The sequence below is a fragment of the Amblyomma americanum genome, chromosome 11 (assembly GCF_052857255.1).
Source record: "Amblyomma americanum isolate KBUSLIRL-KWMA chromosome 11, ASM5285725v1, whole genome shotgun sequence".
NCBI classification, from domain to species: Eukaryota; Metazoa; Arthropoda; class Arachnida; order Ixodida; family Ixodidae; genus Amblyomma; species Amblyomma americanum.
Window position 1 is genome coordinate 101,704,164 of NC_135507.1, and position 15,226 is coordinate 101,719,389.

A 15,226-nucleotide genomic window follows, 5' to 3' on the forward strand; every position below is an offset into this window, starting at 1 on the left:
CCCCTGGAAGAGCGCGCGGGGCATCCTGCGAGCGCTGCAGGCCCGTCTCGCAATCCACCTGCTGTTCGGAAGCGTGTCGAACACGCTCGAGTTATGAAGCCGGTGAGAGGGCGCCACGCAACAACTTCCACGCACAGAAAAAGAAATGCCGAAGCGAAACAGAGAGGGGGGACGCAAGGCAGCGGAGTTGGGAAGCGCCCAAGGCGGGAAGGCGCCAATTGAACCTGCGTGTGCTGCCGCGGCGCCCAGGAAGCCGGACGGACAATCTGTCTCTCCTTTGTGCACCCCTGACGTTGACTGCAGATGGGGCGCTCCCGTGCGAGGGACGCAGCAACAGCCGGCAGATCTACTCTCTGTAACCACCGACTTTCCGAAGCACAGACACGAAAAGTGGCCGCGAGCAGCCGTTCTTCGATCTCCTGGTGCCGCCGACGGAATGACAGCGGTCGTCTCATGGCGGCATAATATTCACCAGCGAGACGCGCCAAGGCGGCTGCTGGCAAACGTCGAAAAATCGGGTCATACCCGAATGGGCCCACGCCGCGCAGCGTACCGTCCCGTGTGTCAGGAAAGCAGCCAGAAACCGTGTCATGCACACCTCTACAAGACGGGACGCCGCTTGGAGCTGCACACACCGTATCCGCTGTCAAAATAAGCAAGAAGAACGGTGGAAGAGGAACCGGCTATGGAAGGGCGAAGGGCAAACATGTCCACGTGTCTCAGAGTACGCTCTCGTGAATGGGCTGCCAAGCGGGAGGTCAAAAGCATCGACAAACACCAAGAGCCAATGAAGGACTTGGTCAATTATGCTCTTTCTTTCTCGACGTATCGAATAGTTAGCCAAAGAAACTCGTGGTCCTATAGTTAAATGGCAATAGGCTGCTGACGCTACGCTAGATAGCGTAGGAGGCTGTCAGCCCAACGACGGCGACGGCTTTTCTTTTTTCGCTCGCTTCTACAAAATGGTACTGCACAGCAGCAAACGTATCCCTCCCAAGCTTGGCGAAAAGAACGCTCCTATGCACTTCAGGAGCGCCTTGAGCCCACCGTGCACATATATGCCAGCGGTGCAAGCACGAGAGCCGCGCCCAATCCATACGTTAAGTGAGCGTATGGTACGGCACGATCAGGTATACGGTGTATATATGCAGTTAGGCGGAGCTGAAGTCGTCGCGACTGTGAAGGGCATTCGACAGGCTACTACTCCGATGACCCGGCCATGTTTCCCGTACTAAAGAGACACGACTGCTGCAAGGCTCAGTGACGTGAGACGGGTACAAGGGCGAAAGCAGACAGCGCGGCGTTTCAATCCTTTACTAGCCACTCAAGAACTATACGGCAAAGCGCATCCGCAGCGCTAGACCAGTCGCGGCGCCCTTTTGCAGCCGGAGAGGGCGCCCAGGGGCATCCTCTGGTAGAGGTGGAAAGCCCAGGCGACCAGGAAGAACACGCTGCCGACGCCCAGCACGGCCAGCACCGGGTCCAGGGCCCCCTGCGCGTCGAGGGCCGCCGGCGGTCCGCGGCCCTGGTCGGGCTCCACGTCGGCGCCGACCGTCTTGCTCTCGAGCACGGCGCAAGTGATGGGGCAGTGCTGGCAGCCGGCCGCCGCCGCGAGGCAGTAGCGACGCTCCGGTTGCAGGCCGTGCACGTGGAACACGCTGTTCCGTGCAGCCTGGGGTCATGACGTGGCTCGTCAGAGAGCGGCCGGAACGAGAACCACGAGCGAGGACTTTGGCTCGAGACTGCAAGTTGGGCTAGTCGCGTGAACGCACACAGCGAGAGCTGCGGTGTGCATTCTCTGGTTTCTATTGTGCCCGCAGTTTGTGCTGTTCCTATAAACTATGCTGCCAAGTCGTCGTGGCTTGAAGGCGGTTACAAGCCTACGCCAGCACTATATGAAGCTGCGAGCTTTTGGCAAAAACCTCCTCCTGCAGCTACATTCACTGGGATAAAGTAGCTTATATCCGTCGCATATTCGCGTTATGAAAGTGATTATCGAGAAACGTTTACCAAAAGCCCATGGCGTTATCAAAGCAGCGGTGTCTTGCTCCGGTGACTGATTCATGCAGATATAGGCGAACACATTCAGCTACAGAAAAACGGGAGAGGCAGGGGGGCGACAAGCAACAGGTAACAAGCATCTTGTGAAAGAACGCTTTTCCCCGCTTCGTTCCCTACAGGGCGGCAGGTGTCGGGACAAGTGTGGCATGTGCCAGGAAATTATTAAGAGGCATGTATTCGTTTGGCGCGTCGGGCCCCGTACCTGGTAGCGGGCGACAAGCCGCGGTCCCTTTCCCAGGTCCTGGCAGTCCCCTTCGTAGAGGCTCGCCACGAACAGCTGGCACGGCAGCTCGGAGCTGTTCACGCTCATGGAGGCGCTCAGTGTGCCGTCCAGCGCCATGCTCCAGAGCAGGCGCTGTCCCGGCGCATGTTCGCAGCACCGGTCTCTGGGGCCCTGGCCTTCGCAGTGCATCAGCTCGGGGCTCAGTTTCGCCGCTTTCGTGCACGACATCGATACGATAACGCGAGAGGCGGCGACAATACAGTGAACTGAGCAAGCGCTGCAACACGACATCTGGAGGGAGCCCGTGAATGTCCCAGCCGCAACCATTCTTTCCTCAAGGACTGTTGTCATTTTTGCGCGCATGGACCGCTTTCGTCCTAAAAATACACGATAGTTATGACAAAGAGGCGTGCGCACTTTCTACACTTGCGTTCCTTGAAATCGCGGATCTCCCAACAGACTACCAGCGCAATGCTGGCAGCCTCTCAATGCAATAACGTATAGAGCGCCTCCTTTGAAATGTCATGTCCTGGCCTGGCATATGTGTTAGGCCGTAAAGAGAGCGCGGTGATTTGGCTGGCTGATGTATGCAAACGAAAACACCGAAGTGGCACTGGACATGAAAAGAAGAGCAGAAGACACAAGGTGACGCGACTGTTTCTTGCTTTTGCTCCGAGGGTACGCTGAACTAACAAAACACAAAAAAGTTGAGAAAGAATACGCACAAAATAATTGTTCTAGTTCAGCAAACAATCCTAGTCATATTTTTTCACTGCAATGAAGGAGGGAGGTAGCCGAGCTGGTTTCCCAGCATTTTTTCCCACCTTTCCCTCATCGACTGGATGAAAAATAAAGACGTTATTATTAGTTTATAAATGGCGAATTCTGGTGTTCTCAAGTGACTGGTATGAGCCCTCCCCCGTTTTTCTTTGAACTCCTTGCGGAGGGCCTGCATCTGGCGGATTCATCATCATGACCATCAACCTAACTACGACCGGTACTTTTCAGGAGTGCAACTGCAGCGCTGCCCGTTGCCTTCGCAGGTTGCCTATGGAATGTTCTCGGCGGTGGCGACACCCAGCGTGGTACCTGTGAGCACCGCTACGGACGATCGGACGGCGCCCTCGCGCTGCCCGCTCGGCGCCACCGAGAAGCAGTAGAAGCCCTGCGGCAGGCGCCGGAAGCGCACGGGGGCGTCGTGTCGCATCGGCGCCAGGCTGCGGTTGGCCACCGCCACCCGGCGGCCGGCGGCACACGAACGCGAGTAGCGCCGCAGACGCCACAGCACCAGCTCCAGCTGGCGGCCCTCCGTGAAGTTGCTGTCCACCTGCAGGAGCTCCACGTGGCCCGACCAGCTCTCCAGCTGAACCAAGACGGCGACCGTGGCCACGGCTAGGGCGCCCATTGTCGACAGCGGAGTACCAGGACTGTCCTCACGGCACCGGGGCGGACAGAACACGTCTTCTTTCTCTTTCCTCCCGAGCACGTGGCGCTTCGCTTTGTTCACCACAACATGTAAGGCCTTGGACACGAATCTGCCAAATGATCACACCGCTTTCGTTTCCCTACAAGAGGTCCTTTCGAGGAGTATTGCGAAAGGGATGGTATTAACACGAGTAAGTGGAACCTCCGCTATTCTGTCCGCCCAACAGGGAGCGCTGGGCTTGCGTCACCGCGCTGTAAGAACTTTGGATGTGGAAACTAATATGGACACTACGCTGTACTAAAGCTGTCCATAATACCCTCCGGCGGCAGAGAGTATTTTGATATTTATTTCATCACTTCTACGGGCGCGCAACCTCTATCGCGGTCTGAATAAGGTTTCTAGCATTGAGATACATAAAAATTAGTGTCTACTGAGCGAAAAATTCAGGGCAGGTGATATTTACTCCCTCTCTAACTAAACTGTACCGGACTAGGGCACGTTGGATGCTGCCTTCCTTGAGAAAAAAAGAATGCGTTTTTGATAATTAGTTGTCGGTCCCTTTATTTATTAGTATTATTTAGAGCTGGAAACAGCCTTGAGAATTGTGAAATAACGCTCTCACCCAGGTATAGTGTGTTAGCTGACTTCAATCCAAACCTATCCGCCAGATGCAAGCAGTTGTATCGTGTCGATGGTCGTACTCCTAGGCTCCACTGACCGCCACGCGACAGCGGGCTTCACTGTGGCATAACACTGGCCAATCAGTAAGGCTGCGACAGTGATGTGGCTCTGCGATGACGTTCGTTAATTGAGAAAACTGAAAACGTAGCGACGTATGAACGCGCCCATGCCCGTAAACAAAATTACGGAATTCGCAACCACGTTGCAAGACCTCACAATCATGTTCGGGAGGCTTCGAGAGGCGCTTAAAAGTCACAGCGCTTGAAGCAGGCTTGCGCTGTTTAAGGTGTATCCAGACGACGGAACACGGACGTGTTTTGACCCGCGGACTAGCGGTCACGTGGGGTTTCGCTTCCGGTCTGCGAGGTCCGCTCATGGTCCGCGGGCCGGATCGCGCGAGAAATGCGAGAGCATTTTTTCTGGCGGCGGACCACGGACTTTTTAGCCTACTCGCACACATCGAGTCTGGCAACTACACCACACTGGTATTTGCCGGCTCGGTGCTCCCGGCAGTCGAGGCGGCACCAGCGAAAGTCGTTTTGTTTCCACTGTTAACATGTCAACGTGGTCGGACGACGCTACGTTTTACTTTTTAGCCTTAGTACAGCTTGATGGCTCGATCATAATTGGGTATTCGGCGGCGAGAGCGAGCGAAATTAGTAGCAACGTCGGCGCTTGCGACGTGCACAGATATGGTTAGAAAAGAAAAATTGACGCTGCCTACGAACCATAAGCGTATGCACTATCATGTACGCTAAACGCAGGTATTTTTCGGGACGTTACAGCACTTCTCACATTTCCCACCTTTAGTTCAGCGTATGCAAACCCAGACGGAAGGATATGCTCAGCCTTGTGGCGCCATCTGGTTGTTAGGCCGGGTAACTATTTCTGTCAACAAACGTACGCTCCGCTTAAGCCTAGAAGGGGCACAATCGTCACACTAAATAAGAAATAAAACAAATATTTTACTCATACGTCTTCATATAGGCGAGGTGAGACCAAGCGAGAAATGGGTGCGCCATTTATTGCCAGTGAACGCAACAAAAAAGGCAGTAACAACGAGGAATCCAGTCCTTAGCGAGTGGTCCAGCTTGGAAGCGCGCCGCCATATTTGCCTCCGTGGGAATGCTACCTCCTCCTCACCGCGGCATAAATCTGTCCCGTACCGATCGAGCTTTCCGCTGGTTATTTAGGCGGATCTCTGCCGCGGATTCCGCTTGTTCTCGCCGCCGAATGTCGAAGCGTGAGACGAGCGTTGCTGCAGGCTGATCACGAGGCTTGGCCCGCCTTGTCGTCTGCTCTTCTGGTCCGTCGTGTGGACGCTGTCGCCGGCCAGACCCGGCCGGGCCACGCTCGGTCGACCCCACGTGACCGGTCCGCAGGCCAGTCCGTGGCCCGCCGTCTATGCAGAGCCTGAGCCAGCAGGAGCCAAGTGGAGAGAAGGAAAGGGACTGGCAGGAAGCGCCCCTTGCGAGGGAAAAAAAAAAGTGACAACCTCCGAGGGACCGCTGGCCGCATCCGCAATGCATGGGGGATCAGAAGCCATCGCTCTCGGGGCGCGAGCGAAATCGCCGGAAGTGCAGTTGCCGCGCGAGGGCAGTGCCTCTCGTAGAAGCCAGGACGAGGGGGGCCCTGGCTCCCGCGAGGCGTGACGGCGCGGCGTTGATCGCCGCCCTTTTAGCGCGCCGGCGGCGCGTTGTCCTCCGTTTGTGAAGGGAACAACGGCGACTCGCATCTGCACCCACGCCGACGCTCGTCCGCCCCCTCTCTGTACTACTGCCGGCGCAACGAGCAAAAGAGAGCGCGGAAACTAAGACCCTTTATTTAGCTCAAAAATCGCCCGAAGGGTGACGGCACGACGCAGCGAAACTACCTTCCCGAGGATGGCACGCTGGAGGTCTCGAAGTTCCTGGGTCAGAATGACGTTACCACCCTGAACAGACGAAAAACGACACGACACCCGAAGGTAAAAAGAACGCTAACAATGAAATCCACCGTGTTTCATGCTCGCAGATTGCAGCCTCTTCGAAAAAGGCAGTGCCTCACCACTCAGCCATGCTCATAGCAACCACATAACCGCGTGCTCGAGGCTAAAACCAGCAGCCCGTGTACAGTATCAGACTTCGGAAAAGAGGGCAGATGCCGGTTCATCATCGAGTGGTCCCAACCGCAGAACCTTCGCCTCACCACACCTGCCGTTCCGTGTTCATCGTAGCTGCTGATTCTTCTGAGAAATCCAAAACAGCGGCATGGGGTATAATAATTGGTTTTTGGGGGAAAGGAAATGGCGCAGTATCTGTCTCGTGTACGAGCGGACACCTGAACCGCGCCGTAGGGGAAAGGATAAAGGAGGGAGATAAAGAAGAAAGGAAGAAGGAGGTGCCGTAGTGGAGGGGTCCGGAATAATTTCGGCCACCCGAGGATCTTTAACGTGCACTGACATCGCACAGCACACGGGTGCCTTAGCGTTTTGCTTCCATAAAAACGCAGCCGCCGCGGTCGGGTTCGAACCCGGGAACTCTGGATCGGTAGCCGAGCGCTCTAACCACTGACGGCATGGGGTATCCAAATCACAATTTCCTTCTTTTAGAATCTCTGGCTTTCTTTGCACCTTGCAGTGCTGACAGAGCTAGTGGACTCACACTCAGTGGCTCTCTGGAGATGTTTCTACGCACACACGACGCTGTCGTCGCACGTTTCACGACTGGGCTCACGAATTCTGGCGATGCTGTCCATACCAGCATTATCAGCTCCCACGCGAGGCCCACACTGCGCGATGAGGTGGGTCCAGAAGGACGGTTCTTGACCTCCGCGTGCTCCGTTCTCGCATATGAAACTGCCCACTGCAGGAAAAAACGAAAGAAAAAAAACGCGGCAAACTGACTGGCGCTACGCCAGAACAAATGCTGGGCAGCAACAAAAGGCGCGTGGCCCTAAGCGACGCCAAAAGAGAGAGGCGGTGGCTGCCGGACTTGGAAAGGAAAGCGCCCTTGCCAAAAACGGACAGGGGGCCTCGGAATCGTGCTCGGGCGGCCGCCGAGAGAGCGAGAGCGGAGAACAAACAGCCTAGAAGGAGAGGGCGCCACTTTGAAGTGAGCACAGCGCGGAACTCGGAGGAGCATTGCTCCGCGAATGCGCGCACAGGGAAGACGAAAGAAGCAACGGGACCGCCAAGAAAAGGACCTGCATTCTGAGCGGGGCAGGTCCCTTGTAAAGCGGGAGAACGAAAAGGGCAAACAAGCGATCTCGGCAGTGTTGTTCGCCATCTCGAGCACGCAGCGGCAAACACAAAGAACAACGGCATGGCACGCCCCTTGGGAGGACGGACTGCAGTGTCCGGCCGGCTCTAAAGAGACAACAGGGAGAAAACGACCTGCGACATGTCCAGCACCGACGGTACGAAAAAAGAAACAAAAATTGCTGGTGGTTTAGCCCCCGGTTAAACTTGGTGAGTGCGCGATAGCGATCCACGGGTTAAACGGGTTCGCTTTAGTTTGGTAACGCGACCTGTCGATGTCCTCGATCATAAGAATCACCCGATTCAATCAGCCGTCTACGATACACAGCCGAAACACTGGTTCCAGCGCGCGACTCCTCTATCGCTATCGGCAAACGTCAAGGGACGTTTTGCACTTTTTATTATCTCATCGGATGAACGGCCAGTCACGTGGTTCAGTGCAACTGCGAGCCGAGCGTTGAATCACGTTGAACGCAGTTGCGAAGGGCGCTGCGCGCCGAGTCACATGGCATGGCGTCACAGCCACACCCCCGCTCCGCCGTTTGAAGGTCATTCTTCGGAGCCACATGACCTTGAGCTTTTGCATGGGATGAGTACAGCTTTCGCTCTAAAAAAACAAAAAAACAAACGCATTCGTTGGTGTGGAAAGCTTTGAACCGAGAGCGTGTGTGCTGCCTGCATCGCTCCCGTTGATAATTTTTTCTTCTTCTGCTATCAACTTGTTCCATATCTCAATGCGTGCCCGACAACGCCCAGAGGCACACCGTTGCACAGTGAGCGGCGGAGGTTCCCGAGCAGAGCTGCATGACCTGGCAGCTACTATGCAGCTGCCAGCACGCCGAGGTAGTGGAAGAAATAATCGGCCGCTCATAAAATAATGTGACGGTGACCGGTGGCTCAAACAGAGAAGCGCTACAGCAACGGGAGCTGGCGTACGACCCATGAAGTCCAGCGAAGTTCCGGCCATTCAGCGAATGTTTCAGCGAGCGGCAGCCACGTAAGCAAAGCATATTAAAAGACAAAACGCATTTCTGCGGGGCGACTGTATGCCGTTCCTTTGCTCGAATCAAGAGAACGCACTTATACTCAACAAATTAGAACGGCGATCATGATGTCATTTTTACACCACATGATTCGCCTCCGAATCCAGTTACGATGGAGCGGCCGCAAAGGACGCCACATCGGGCGGCGATTTTTTAGCCTAATTTCCAGTGGCAGCAATAACTTGCGTAGTGCTCCGCAGAGTAGCCCACAGAAATGCATTCAAACACGCGCAGCCGTACAGAGCAGTCTCAGCGGTAAAAAAGTAGGGCGACCGCACACCAAATGCAATCGCGGGCCTTGAAATCCGTGACCGTTAAAATAAAAGACAGAGAGAGAGAGCGAATACAAACGCCGCCCAAGGAAAGAGTGGGACGGCCGACGTAAGCAGAGCTCAACAGGTTGTGCGCCCGCGGCCGGAAGCCCTCGAGGAAGGCAAGCGGCCGCGCCAGGATGTTGAGATGTCTTCCTCGGGGATGCGCGTCTCTCCTACGGATCCATGCGCGAGCATGTGTACGTGGACTCCGCAGGCCAAGGACGCGACGGAAGCAAAAAAAAAAAAAAAGAATACACCCCACTTGGCCTCTCGCATAACCGCGCAACCCGACGCGTTTTTCCTCGCCACTCTCTTGTTTTTTTACCCTCTCTACTGCGCTCATTTCTTCTTCCATGGCCGTGAAAGCAAGAAACAGAGCAAATAAAAGAGACGGAGCACAGCGCGCTTCCTTTCGATTCCGCCTTCTAGCCCACCCACGCGCTCTGGCGCCTTCTTCTTTTCAGCGCCCGTTCGCGCGCGGAAATTTGCATTCGGGCCAGCAGGATTGCGCGATACGGCGTCTCGAATGCGAGTGCCCGCACCGCTCGCACATTCACACGTGCAGCCCGCATGCGTCGCCAGCGAATCGACCAGGGCGATTCTTTTGCCGTCCCTTTCTTTCGCTTCGTCCCCGGCTAAATCCCGGCCACGGTTTTGCTGGCCGCGCACGTCTTCCTTTTAAGGACCAGGTGACGCGAATGCTGTCGCGTAGAAGAATCGGCATGAAACGGGCTTTCGTAACACCATCTGCGGCGAGGAAGTTGAAACTGTAGCCGCAGGGGACAGGTGCACCATGTCGCAACCACATGGCGACGTCTCGAAGGACGCTGTGCGGTTTTATTTTGCGGAGCCGATTGATATCTAATACGACGCTCTTTGGACGGCTTTTTGTAAGCCATGAACCTTCACCCGCACTACGACAGGAATCAGCACCGACTATGGGAGCAGCAAGTCGCGACAGTATCCCCCGTGGTGGCTCAGTGGTTATGGTGCTTCGCTGCTGGCCCGAAAGACGCGGGTTCGATCCCGGTCGCGGCTGTCGCATTTCGATGGAGGCGAAATGCTAGAGGCCCGGGTACTGTGCGATGTCAGCGCGCGTTAAAGAACCCCAGGTGATCGAAATCACCGGAGCCCCTCAGTACGGCCTCCCTCATAGCCTGAGTGGCTTTGGGAGGTTAAACTCTCATAAAACCAAAAAACCAAACCCAGCGTGCCAGTAACGCATACAACAGCCGCATAGTGGCACAACCCGTCATCACGCACGGAATGTGATTGTAGCTACTTCGCCTGAGGGTTTCGACGGATTCGACGGTGTTACGTTTGGAGACGCCAGCATGCCAAGAATATTCAAGCCACTGAGAAGCATCAATCGACAGAGGCTTCAAAGTGCCGTCGACGTGGTTGCAGCGCCGCGAGTACAGGTGGTGGCGTCTACAAGGGACCTCCCCCCCTGCTGTTTACGTGGTGAAACGGCCCTTCGCTGCCTGAGAACGGCTTTGGTGAACCTGTCGTTTATTCTAAACGCCGGACCCACCCGGGACATCTTTCTCCCGGAGGGGACGGCTGGGGAGCCGGCGAGCGGCGGGGCTGCAAATGAGCCGTGGCAAATGCGGCCGTGCTTGACTAAGCCAACGACGCCGGAATCCTCGTGCTTCGAAAACAACCTCGTCTTAGACTAAGTGCTTTTCCCTATACGTGGAACCTTCTGCAAACTGCAGTTGCAACCTTTAGTTCCCACGCTACCGCTGTGAAGTGCAGGTGACTGACCTTCGACGCTGCCATGGGACCCCCTTCGGGCTATTCATCGCTGTTGCCTGGACTGCGCGGACCCTAATCTGCCAGAAGTGGTAAGAGTGTGTTGTTGGGGGCGTCCTGGAAGGCGGACCCTAAAGACTGGACACGTGATCTACATCACAGTGATTCGACGCATTTTTAATGAACTAAATTCCCCAACTAGGGACCTGGGGACAGGGGACCCTATTTAAGCAGCGATCTGGCGTGTGATCAGCCAGCTCCCGATTCACTCTTTCGAACTATGTAAAAATGTAAATAAACCCTTTCAGTCTCTTCTCCACCTCGAAGACCCTCTCATCTCTTCGTCACCCCACAACAGCAGTCTCCCGATCCGGAACCCGGGGACACCGACCTTGGCGAGAGACGGCACAGGCGAACCAGGGGCCCGCACCTAACAACTCGGTGGCAGCGGTGGGATCGAAGCGCAATCCCCCAACACCGGTGGCCTGCTACGGGACAGAAGCCCCACACCTAACAACGGTGACTACTCGGACAATTCGCATTTATAATTGGTCGTCCCAACAACCGCCACGGAATTATGGCACTAACACGGACCGTGGCAACTTTTCCAAGTAAAGAAGCGGCTGCATCACGCAACCGTGATTGACCCAATCGCTCCTTATCTCCCGAAGACATCCCAATGTCCACCTCGGCTAAACATCGTGTTATTAAGAAGAGAGCACAGGCCGTTCTCGAACAGCCAACTGTGAGCGAAACCTTTCCTTAAAAAAAAAAAAAGATACACTGGCGTTCCGAAGGCGGGTGAAAAATATCTACAGAATATTACGCGTGGGCAACATTAGACAGTTTTAGTTGACCGGAGCGACGGTCCCGTTCCGCTCACGATAGCACGGTAAGCGGTAGCGGAGCGCTGAGACCGAAATCGCTTTTAGTTGCGCGTGAAACGAATTTCCCTTAGCGGAGGAGACTCGTAGCGCCCTCTGTGCAACTCAACTGGAAGCACTACATTTGATAAACTATATAGTGTCATTATTTCTTTTTATACTGTAAAACATGCTCTAAATTGTACCATTTCATATGCAGCTGAAAATAATTCAGGCAGAAGAAATGTTTTTTAACATATATTGATGCACTTCGACAGGTCGGGTCTTCTCGATATCCAAAGCAAGCCAACAGCAGCCCTAGCCAAGATTGTACAAGGTTTTCCCGACGTTGATGTTGATTTCACGAGCCACCGTACGCATGTACATACATCTTCTACATCTGCTACATCTACAAAGACGAATGTCAAAGCCGAATTAGCACCGCTGGCGGAAATAGACGACGACGAACTCTGCGTGCTTGCCTAGATGGGGCAGCCATCTTGCTCCGCTGCCGGGAAACGTCTCGCTAGGCTCGCCCCGCTCGGGTCGTCAGCGAGCGGAACGGGAGGTGCGCTACGGTAGCCCGCTCAGAACCAAGCGGGCTGCGCATGCGCAGTTGTGTTCCTGGGCTGCCTGAGCGGAGCGAGACGCCGCTCCGGTCAACTAAAACTGTCTATTGACTACCATACACCGCTGGGTGATCAGATAGTTGAACAGAAATGCATGACATCGGGTAATTCGCTAAAGAACCCGCCACCAGCTCCCCCTCTTTCAACGCACCATCACTGATGACCGCCACTAAGCAGAGTGAGCAGAAACAGGAAAGCTGCCGAGGAAACCAGTCGAAGGTGTCGCCACCTGTAGCACACGTAGGAGCGGATAACTGAAATGCGGCGCGGGTTCCTTTCGCTCTCTCCTTGTCATTTTCCTTTCCCATACCCCGTGCGCACAGGAGCCACACTGACTCAACAACTTCCGCGCAACTTATGAGAATAGTACGCGCGTCTAATTAACACACGGCGCCTGACCGACCCGCCGGGCTATTCCAGCCCGCTCCCCAGTCTGAATCGGTGGCTGCCACACGTCGAGTCCGACCTAGAAGCGGAAGAGACCGGAGGAGACTGACTCGAGTGGCCTTTCATCCCCCCGATATATATATATATACGGCACACGACGGGGCGAGAGAGGACCCAGATCGAGGGGACGGGAAGCGGCGCAGCAAGACATCTGGGTCATGCGCGAGCAGGCGTCGCCGCTGTCCGCGCCGCCGTCTTATGACGCGCCGCAGAGCCCCTCAGCAGGGCTTCGTCTGGGCCCCGTCCCTCAGCCCGGTCGTCTCTGTCGCGGATCCCAAACACGCACGTACTCGGCGGACGACTGGCGTACGCCCCGCTTCCTCACCCCCGCTTCCCCTTGGAAGCCGGCGGCCATCAAAGCCGCAGAAAGCGCTCCCGTCCGCCTCAGTCCCGGATATCGCCCATTGGCTGCCGCTGTGTTTGCAGACGACGCGCGGACACCGTGTCGTCCGCTTCGACGCGGCTGGGGCTGCATTCCCTACTCTTTTCCTCATCTGCCGGCGCTCGTTGTCCGCAACCTAAACCCGTCAAGAATCATTTGCCCCCATTTTTTTTTATTTCTGGATAATACGCAAGCAACGCTGCTTACGTGCTGCCTCTGTCTTAGCAGCGACGACCTGCAGTCCGAGACGCGGATTAGTCACCGATTATGCCTGCGGTCACATGCCACCCCTTGGACGTAATTTAGAATGCAGTTGCAGCGCCAGAGGCCGTACAGCTACTTCTGCAGCTACAGAGAAGGCGTGATGACTGAAATTCTTGATGGTCGCACCACAGCCAAAGATCCCGAACCCCCAGGTGCGCCATGAAGTGGCAGCTGCTAATGCTGGCCTATCGTCCACGGTGAGTTTTTTTACGTGCACACTCTAAACACGAACACGTCTACATGGGAGTACGCAAGGGAGTGATCTGTCCTCTAGCGCACAGCGCACTCTCCTTTTCTCTTTGGAGTGTTACGGGAATAATTGACGGCGCATCACGGCTTTCCTGCTTTGCTCCGTCCACCGCACAGAAGACTTTCGCCGTTTCGTGCAGGTTCGAGGGACGCTTACACAAGCGCGCATCGCTGTAATACGCAGTGGGCTTCCCTCCCAGTTACGAACTTCCCTTTTGGTGGGCCAGCTGGGACACGCAAAGCGAAACAGGAAACACCGCTCACTTTCATCTTGAAGACAGGCAGTGGCGACGGGGGGCTATGCGCATGATAAATAATGAGCGACAGACGAGAAACAACGAAGAAACACGGAATCAGACTCATCGACTAGCCCGGAAACATGCCATTCTGTTCTAGCCACTCGCTGGAGGTGCCGCGAGGACTACCCCGGATGCCAGCTACCCGTTGCGCCCTGCAGCGATACTGTCTACGCCATGGCCTTGTTTACAGATCACTCCATCTCAACGTCCGGTGTTGTGTCAGTCGGAGTGTCGTATTTCTGAACACGCGCCCCGTAGGCAGTAGCAGTTGCGGAACATGGCTGGAATCGAGGAGCTGCTGCTGCGGGGCGCGCCCGTTCATTCCGGGCGTTCGCGGCGTCGGCCCGAATCGCATCGCTCATCGCAACGGGCCGCCCCGTCGGCGGCCAACGAGAGCGGCCCAAGGCAGGGCGCCGCGGTACGCCGAGATATCGCCGCCTGTTAGAGGCTCGCCAACGGCTTCTTTAACCGGCTGGTCAACGACGGGGGACAACAGGCACGGGCGTCGTTCCTACACGCCCAACAGCGAGGATGAGCCGGGGAGGCCTTCCGCACGACCACTTCCTGTCCTCCGCTCGGGGCACACGCCTCGCGCACAGTGCAGATCCGCAATTATACGATCACTCAAGATTGCGCCCACGACTCTCGCGCCGTTTCTGACGCGGGGAACAAAAACAACGGGTGGCAAAAAAAAGAAAAATATCTCAACTTTCCACTCACTTAACTTTTCAAAATATACCCCATGAGCGAATGTTACGGCATGAAACCGCAGCCCTTGAGCCAATCGCTTGAGCCTGAGCCCAGCCAGAGCACCATCAACGATTAAGTTTGCTCCTCTTTCGCGGCAACGCAACAACGCCTAGGGGCAAATCTGTGCGTTGTTTCCCTCACTTATTCACCTCTGAAACGCCTCTGGCTTTACTATACGAACGGGGAGAAGAGCACACAGAATGCCGGCGCGCAGCGAAGCCTCCAAGTTACGCCGCTTCTCCGCAAGTGTTTCCAGCGCGCCCTGATCAACGACCACGGGTCCCGCAGCTGGGAGAGGAGACGGCCACGATATATGCTCTTTAATGACGCGCTCGGGAGATCGCGCCCTGCCATCTCCCGAGCGTCGGACCCTACTCACGCCTCCTCGAACCTCTCTCCCCGCTTACGCCGAATAGGGGGGAGGGGGCATCGAGGCGTCCAGCGCATTCTCGGCAATAAAAAGGTCACTTTTAATAGCTAGCGATGCAATCCCGTGCAACTGAGAACTGACACCCCGGCCGCACAGCGGATGTCGTATTTTCCGGTGTATATGCTATATGACAGGTTCTCGCATACATGAAGGAAGGGCTCTAACAAGCCCC

The 15,226-nt window shown here is 55.7% G+C and overlaps 2 protein-coding genes across 6 annotated transcripts in view; both read right to left on the reverse strand.

The window, feature by feature from the left end:
• The window catches only part of LOC144111213 (latrophilin Cirl-like), a 378,723-nt gene that overhangs the window by 325,907 nt on the left and 37,590 nt on the right, over positions 1-15,226 (reverse strand). The window lies entirely within an intron of this gene.
• LOC144110837 (uncharacterized) lies at positions 1,358-3,722 on the reverse strand. The gene is made up of 3 exons (XM_077643922.1): positions 3,374-3,722; positions 2,264-2,460; positions 1,358-1,672 (listed from the first exon to the last, which is right to left on the reverse strand). The coding sequence occupies exons 1-3, from the start codon at positions 3,687-3,689 to the stop codon at positions 1,358-1,360; spliced, it is 828 nt and encodes a 275-aa protein (XP_077500048.1). The 5' UTR covers positions 3,690-3,722.

What these genes read in the sequence shown, in the direction of transcription:
- LOC144110837 (XM_077643922.1), bottom strand. Translation starts at nt 3,689, where the DNA reads ATGGGCGCCCTAGCCGTGGCCACGGTCGCCGTCTTGGTTCAGCTGGAG. An exon ending in GTCCGTAGCGGTGCTCACAG is followed by an intron (nt 2,461 to 3,373) that starts GTACCACGCTGG and finishes TGCACTGCGAAG; the next exon opens with GCCAGGGCCCCAGAGACCGG. An exon ending in GGCTTGTCGCCCGCTACCAG is followed by an intron (nt 1,673 to 2,263) that starts GTACGGGGCCCG and finishes TCATGACCCCAG; the next exon opens with GCTGCACGGAACAGCGTGTT.